This window comes from Octodon degus, unplaced genomic scaffold, assembly GCF_000260255.1.
Source record: "Octodon degus isolate 3935 unplaced genomic scaffold, OctDeg1.0 scaffold00123, whole genome shotgun sequence".
In the NCBI taxonomy this organism is placed as follows: Eukaryota; Metazoa; Chordata; class Mammalia; order Rodentia; family Octodontidae; genus Octodon; species Octodon degus.
Genome location: NW_004524699.1, coordinates 6,509,090 through 6,516,873, shown reverse-complemented (window position 1 = coordinate 6,516,873; position 7,784 = coordinate 6,509,090). Strand labels below are relative to the sequence as shown.

Sequence of the window (7,784 nt, the reverse complement as noted above, 5' to 3'; positions counted from 1 at the left end):
CAGTGTGGATTTGGTTAGGTTTGTTACCCTGGCCCAGCTGGATCCTTCCCTTCCAATGGTGAGCTTGGCTCTTCCGGTAGTGACCCAGTGCTCCTGTCTTCCAGTCACACCCCGAGTCTGCAGTCTCTCTGCATCTGCAGTCTGGCGTACACAGAAGCGGGGCAGACAGTTACCAACATCATGGGCATTGGCGTGGACAACATCGACATGGTGATGGCCTCTCAGCCCCGAAGGTGGGACTCTCTATCCACCTTCTCCTCATCTCCGTTGTGCCTGCTTCTAAGGAACCCAGTTTACATTAACTCGCAGTAGTTTTTTAAAAACTGCTTTGCTCTCCCCAGCATGTCGCCCTTGTATCCGTTGAGTGGCTGCTGTGCAGTTGGGCTATAACGTGGGGACTTGATTCCTCTTCCTCTCTCCAGTTGGGACTAGGGGCCTCTCACACAAGCTGTGGAGCTCTGGGATTTTTGTTGGAACCTAGTTCAGGAGAGCACATACATGATGAGGGAAGTCATGTTATCTGAATCAACTTTGGTTTCCATTCTAGTGATGGCTTAGAGGGCCAGGGCCAGGGTCAGCTACTGATCAAGACTGTTAAACTGGCATTCTCTGTCACAAACAATGTCATCCGGCTGAAACCTCTTTCTAATGTGGTGTCCCCCCTGGAACAAGCTCTCACCCAACACGGTATGTATTTCTTTTCAGGCAGCAGCATTTTTGCCCATAAACCTATATTTTAAGCTCTGTTTTTGAGGATCAACTTTTTTTTTTTTTTTTTTTAATGAAGTCTGTTAAGGAAAATTGGGAATGCCACCAGCTCCTTTCCTAACTTGAAAGTGAGAGCACAAGATCATCCTCTTTATGCTTCTTATTGATACAGAGCAATAGTTAAGGTTGCAGGCTCAGAGTCAGACTTGCTCAATCCACATTTAGGCTCCAGGCAGCTGTGCGATTTTGGGTGTATTATTAAATACACCTTCTGAGCTGGGAAGCTGAGGTGGGAGGATTGAAGGTTTAGGCCCCTCCTGTGTGACATAGGAAGATGGCTGTCTTAAACGAAGGTGGTTTGGAGAGGTTGAGATTGTATCTTAGTCCTGGGCTCAATCCTCTGTACCACGTACGTGCACTTGTAAGTACACAACTGCCTCGTTTCTGCTATAGGGATAGTAGTATCCACTTTGTAAGAGTACAGTGAAGACAAACAAAGAGCAACAGGTAAAGCTTAGAAAACCAAAGGTCTCTGGTACCTTTTAAATCCTGGCCCTTATTATTTTGTGTGTGTGTGTGTGTGTGTGTGTGTGTGTGTGTGTTTGTGTTTCTGTGACCTAGTCTCATTTTCAGCATGTGTTTTAGTCATGTCTAAAACTCCTTGTAGCCATATAATATGGGGGGTGGAGCTTTAGGATTTTCTTGCATTGCGACACAATGCCTTTCTTCTAACCTGTTCATTAAAACTGCCTGTTTTCGGACAGTCCTGGTAGCATAGCCATGTGGTCCCGGCCACAAGAGTGAATGAGATGGGAAGATCAAGAGTTCAAGGCAATTTAGTGAGACTGGTTTTGAACTCACTGTGTAATCCAGGCTGGCCTCAGACTCATGGTGATTATCCTGCCTCAGGCTCCCCAGTGCTGAGATTACAGGTATGCATCACCATGCCTGGCCAAAACAGTCTTCTTCAGGGTATTTATGTTAGCCATTACTGAATTGGATTGAACCGTTTACCTCTTTGCTTCTGAAAAAGAGAACAAAAACTTGCAGCCAGAGTTCCCCAGTTATGAGTCTTTAAGAACATCAGCCTCGGCCGGGGAGATGGCTCAGTAGAATAAACACTTCCCTGGCAAGTGCAAAAGGCTGAGTTCAATCCCCGGTTCCACAAAAAAAAAAAAAAAGAACATCAGCCTCTTCAAGGGCTTAGATGAGGCACCCTGGTGCCTGCCTCTTTCCTGTGGTTCTTCAGGTGCCCATGGCAACAACCTCATTGCTGTTCTCGCCAAGTACATCTACCACAAGCATGACCCCGCCTTGCCCCGGCTTGCCATCCAGCTGCTGAAACGCCTCGCCACGGTAGGATCCACGTACCTGACTGTGCCCTAGGACAAGGAATTATGACTTCAGATCTGTCTTGTTCTCTTGCACGAAAAGCAGATGGTTAACTTGGACTTGAAGGAACATAGCCATACACATACCACACACACACACACACACACACACACAAATGTGTTTATATGGTGGTATTTTCCTAATTGCAAGAGACATCTGTGCTCACTGTAAAATATTTAATGTTACAGACAAACATAGCATAGAAAGTAAAGGTCCCAGTCAGTCATGGTGGTGCATGCCTATAATCCCAGCTACTGTGGAGGCTGAGGCAGGAGCATTACAAATTCAAGGCCAGCCTGGGCAATTTAGCAATGAAGGCCTAGGAAAGTAGTTCATTGCTCCTGAGGTTCAATCCCCAGAACCACCAAGAACAAAGAGGAGGAACTTAAAATGCTTGTAAGCCCCTAACTACAAGAGTTACTGGGCCGGGATACAGCTCAGCAGCATAGCACCTGCCTGGCAAGGTAAGGTCCAAGTTTCAGTTCCCAGTACCAGAAAGAATTGCTGTGAGCAGGTCAGGTTGGCTCAGCTATTAGTGTTTTCTTTCTTTCTATATGTATTAAATAAAGGGTTTTTTGTTTTGTTTTGTTTTGTTTTGTTTTGTTCTGTTTTTTAATGTATTTAGTACAGGGTCTACAGGATCTCACTACACGTACCAGACTTATATTTTCAGCCTCCCAAGTGCTGGGATTGCAGGTGCTTGCCACCATGCTCAGTCTTAGAAGCTGTCTCAGCGCCGGGGTGGGGCCACCACACCAGGGATCGAACCCCAATCCCTGTATCTGTGCTAAGCTATCTGGCTAGCCCAAGTAAAGGTGTCTGTATCTGTTCTCTTGTTTGTGAGACAGGCTCTTGTAGTGTAGACTGGTCTTGAGCTCACTTAAGTAATACAAGCTGGCCAAGCTCCTCCTGCCTCAGCCTCCTGAGTATGCCACCATACCCAATACTGCATCTGTGGGGCTTTTTTGTTGTTGTTGTTGTTGTTGTTGTTTGGGGGGGGGGTTGGCAGAACTGGGGATTGAACTCATGCCCTTGCACTTGCCAAGCAAGCGCTTATTCTACTGAGCCATCTCCTTGGCCTCCTGCATCTGTTCTTTACCAGGTTAGAATTCTGCTGTCCGTGCTGAGAAGTGACTAGTGTACGGTGGTTTGTACTCCTAATGCTGAGTCTTATAGCCTTGCACGGTGGCTTTGTCAGTATTACAGTCTTTGACAATTTAATAGGCAAAAATGGTTTTTTTTACTTTAGATAGCCAAGAGAGGGACTGAGTATCATTTTATATTTAACGGGTCTCTGGTAAGCTTTGTGCTCACCCTAAACTTGTATGGCCAGTGTTTCTCTTTCTGTCGCTTTCTGGAGATGCCAAGTACCCTTCGAGGAGGTTGGCACACAGCTCTGAGCCCCCTTCTCGGTCTTGCACAGGTGGCCCCCATGTCAGTGTATGCGTGCCTGGGCAGTGATGCGGCTGCCATCCGTGATGCCTTCCTGACCCGCCTGCAGAGCAAGATTGAGGATATGCGTATCAAAGTGATGATTTTGGAGTTCCTCACGGTCGCGGTGGAGACTCAGCCGGGCCTCATCGAGCTCTTTTTGAATCTGGAGGTAAAGGATGGCAGTGACAGTGCCAAGGTGAGCCTGCACTTAGAGGAACTGAGCCTGGCTTCCTGGAAGGTGCAGCTCCCAGAGTGGCTCTGAACGCAGCTCCCTCTTGCAGGAGTTCAGCCTCGGGGAATGGAGCTGTCTCCACGCTGTGCTGGAGCTGATCGAGCCCCAGGAGCCGGATCGGTACTGGTGCCCACCCCTGCTGCACCGGGCAGCCATTGCTTTCCTGCATGCTCTATGGCAGGATCGGCGAGATAGCGCCATGCTGGTCCTCAGAACCAAGTAAGCCTGCCCTCAAGAGTTTTGCCATCCTCATCTTCTAAGGGAAGCACCAGGAGGTCACGTCATAGAGGCTGTGACTTTGTTTACTGGGGACATGCATAAAGAGTGCTCCATGCCTGGCTCAGTACAGGGGTCTTGGGCGTTTTATTTATACAGCTCAGACTCATAGTTATCCTCCTGTATTCCAGCACTGGGGTTACCGGTGTGCGGCACCACACCTAGTCTCTGGCTGGCTCAGCATGCCTGGGGGCGGGGGCGGCACGTGGCGCTAGGGGCTAGAACCCCAGTCCCTGCACTTGCCTAAGCACTGTGCAGCCTGCTGAGCTATCTCGCTGGCCTCTTGGGCTTTTGAATACCTAAATTGCCGTGCGCAGGCGCAGGTGTTGTTTTCTAAGGCTCAGTGACTTTCAGGTTTCTGCCCTCTGTTAACCCCATAAAAATCCATTGTGTTTGACAAATAGGATCAGATAAGGGTGGCTTGCTCAGGCCCTCAGAAAGAGTGAAACACCTTGTCCTCCCTGATCCTGTGGCGCAAAGGGTAGGAATGTTTAAAAAGCTCGGCGTGAAGCCTGTCTGGTTGCACACTTCTTTGCGAAGTATGTAGTGATTTTTATTACCTGGCACAGTAGTGCCCTGGCTCCTCAGGAGGCTCGCAAGTTCAAGCGTTGCCTGAACAGTTTAGCAAAATCCTGTCTCACAGTAAAAATAGTAAGAGGGGCTCAGGATGGAGCTCAGTGTTAGAGTGCCCCTGAGTGGATTCCCTCTGCATAAGAAAAACACCTAAAGCCATAAAGAGGTGCTGGAACCAGGCGTAGTAGTGCATGCCTATAGTCCAAGCACTCAGGAGGCTGAAGCAGGAGGATTGTTGTGAGTTCAAGGCAGGCTTGGACTACATAGTGAGTCCAGGGATGAGCAAGACCCTATCTCAAAAAAAAAAAAAAAAAAAAAGGGGGGGGGGGGGGGGGGGAGATGGCTCAGGAGAATAGGGCCTGAGTTCAATCCCCGGTCCCACCAAAAAAAAAAAAAAGTTCTAGAGAGAAGAGAAAAGGATTATGGGAGAGGGAAACTATGATTTGCATCCTGTGTTCTCATTCTAGACCCAAGTTTTGGGAGAATTTAACCAGTCCACTGTTTGGAACCCTTTCTCCTCCCTCAGAGACATCCGAGGTGAGCTGTCTAGGGGGTAGGCCTGTGGCTGCAAGTTCCTAGGCAGAAGGGCTGGGGTGTGAGGCGAGTGGGGGAGCGATACCTTGCTCAGAAGCCATGGAATGCAGATTCTTCATCAGTCAGCTCTGCTCTGCCAGCCCTCTCTGGGAGGGCAGGGCTTGCCCCGCTCCAGGAGGGTGGCTCTGTGCTCTCCTCCACTGGCTTGTGGGCGGCGTGGACCTGATGCTTCTACTCTTGCACGCCTGCACCCCTTTACTGTCTGTGGAAAGTGCTGGCTGCTGCTGTCAGAGTGGGGGACATTCGGGAAGAAGTTCCCTGGAGTGACTGGTGTGTGCTCTGCCCTCCCATCCCAGCCCAGCCTCCTGGAGACCTGCGCTCTCATCATGAAGATCGTTTGCCTGGAGATACACTATGTAGTTCAGTGAGTCCTGGCCCTGTGGAGACTGGAATTCAGGGGAGGGAGGTGCAGCCCAGCAGGGTGCTGGCGTGGGAGCCAGAGCAGAGGAAAGATCTGGGTTGGAATCATTATGGAGGCCAGAGAGCTGGCCTGACTGGACCATGGACAGTAATCACAATTGTCAGAAAGAATTACTGGGAAGTTAACTCCTTGTGAACAGGATTTTATGGAGGAAGAGTCCTGGAAGGGCCTCAGCCTGACTCACTGTGTTGAGCAAGAAGTCTGAGCCCAGACCTCGGAGGTGACCTGGAGCCGCCTGCCCTAAGCCCATGTGAGGTGGTTTTCTCTGCCTCACCAAGGGTCAGTGCCCATCACTTCCCCCTGGCTTGTATAACCTGAGGGTTATGTTTTCTTGACACTGTAGGGGTTCATTAGATCAGTCATTAAAAGACACACTTAAGAAATTTGCCAGCGAGAAGCGCTTTGCCTACTGGTCAGAGTACGTCAAGTCCCTGGCAGTGCACATGGCGGAGACAGAGGGCAGCAGCTGCACGTCGCTGGCAGAGTATCAGATGCTTGTCTCCGCCTGGAGGATGCTTCTCATCATTGCCACCAGCCATGTAAGAGCCACCTCGGTGAATTTCTCTTGGGTACTTGGCAGTGATGTGCTGTAGCTCGAGTGGACATCATCTCTTGGGAGTTTGTCCCTGAGGGCCAGTGTGGAACTGATGCAGGCTGAGATTGGCATGCACAAGGGGTGGCAGAGAGTGATGGAAAGTAGTTCCAAGCCTTTAGCCAGGACCCTCGGCACGTGCTGGTGATCCCGCTCCTCAGAAGGCTGAGGTAGAAGGCTCGTAAGTTTGAGGTCACCCCAGGCCACTTAGTGAGGCCCTGTCGCAAAGTGAAAAGTATAAAGGACTAAGACTACAGCTCTGTGGTCGAGTGCTTGCCCAGCATGTGCCTGCCCTGGGTTCAATCCCCTATCCTGAGGAAAGTGCCTCTAGACATTTCTGAAGGCCTCCTGTGGCTCCTTTGGGCCTGGCTTGCTCTGTGCGGCGCCCCCCCTCCTCACGTGCCTGGTCTACAGATGTGTCCCCACCCTGGTGCTGTGTGCCCAGGGCTGCCGTGTGCGAGAGCCGAGACTGCCCACAGGGAGCAGATGCAGCTGCAAGAGCAGCAGGCCGCCTGGCTAGAGCTGGAATTGCATTTGCCAGCGTGGAGCTAGAGCTCTAGCCAGGCTCTGCCTTTTTGCCCAGGGCTGATGTCTGGGAAGAATTTTCAGCGAGCTTGGCATCCTGCGTGCCAAAAGCATTTGGTGTGGGGCTGTTCTTCCCTAAGTAACTCAGGTGCATAGCTTAACTTCATTAGCAGCGTGAACTTGGTGCCTCCTTGTTCTTGCGTCTTAATCTCTGTGGCTGTTCCCAGCCAGACCACTGTCCTTGTTCCAGGAGCTCTGAGACTCCAGCTGACCCACAAGGCTGGGCTACCTTCGGGAGTGATGGGCTGCCGGGTGTAACGTCTGTGCCCCCTGCTTGTTAGACTCTCCTCATCAGGCAGCAGGTCAGAGTGGTAGCTCTGAAAATCCTGCCTTTCCCGGTCCCTTTAGGATGCTGTTCATTCATTCAGTGTTTGTTGACTGTTGGGTGCTTGTTGTGTGCTTGGCATCATCTGTAGAGCAGTGAGACACGTAAGTGCTTTGATCTCATGGAGAGCAAATCATGAGGGAAGTAAAATGAAAACAAGTTCCCAGGTGATAAGCGGAGGGACACACTGTGGTACTTGGCTGTGAAGGAAACGGGGTCTCTCCTGTGGGGCTGAGCACATGAGGTGGAAGAAGTCAGACCATCTCTGAGGAGGCCGCCCCAGCCAGGACTGCGTGTGGAAGAGGAGCCTTCCAGCTGAAGTCCTTGGGGGAAAGGTGTCTGGGCAGCTAGGTCTGTGGGTGCCACGCCCAGAAGGGGGGCACAGATCTGTGGGCCTGCGGGCTGTGTAGGAGCGGGGGCCTGCTGCGTCCTGGGCACTGGACAGCTTGGAAGGATGGGCTCGCAGAGCAGACGAACCTGAAAACCAGTGGGACCCCAAGCCCTGTTTTTAATCATGGAGACAGTGGCTTTTCAATAACTGGTAGATGGGGCTGGTGAAATGGCTCAGTGGTCTAAAGCACCTACTTAGAACAAGCTCAGCAAAGCACAGTGACCGCGGTTCAATCCCCCAGCACCACATGCCAGCCAGCCC

General features: G+C 50.9%; 1 protein-coding gene across 1 annotated transcript in view; it reads left to right on the top strand.

Moving 5' to 3' along the window:
• Positions 1 to 7,784, top strand: part of Nup188 (nucleoporin 188) — a 57,759-nt gene that overhangs the window by 43,724 nt on the left and 6,251 nt on the right. The window contains exons 23-30 of the mRNA XM_004640471.2: positions 105 to 233; positions 548 to 687; positions 1,958 to 2,064; positions 3,524 to 3,730; positions 3,816 to 3,985; positions 5,083 to 5,152; positions 5,506 to 5,573; positions 5,974 to 6,169. Of these exons, the coding sequence (XP_004640528.1) occupies positions 105 to 233; positions 548 to 687; positions 1,958 to 2,064; positions 3,524 to 3,730; positions 3,816 to 3,985; positions 5,083 to 5,152; positions 5,506 to 5,573; positions 5,974 to 6,169 (1,087 nt within the window). The remainder of the gene's footprint in view (positions 1 to 104; positions 234 to 547; positions 688 to 1,957; positions 2,065 to 3,523; positions 3,731 to 3,815; positions 3,986 to 5,082; positions 5,153 to 5,505; positions 5,574 to 5,973; positions 6,170 to 7,784) is intronic.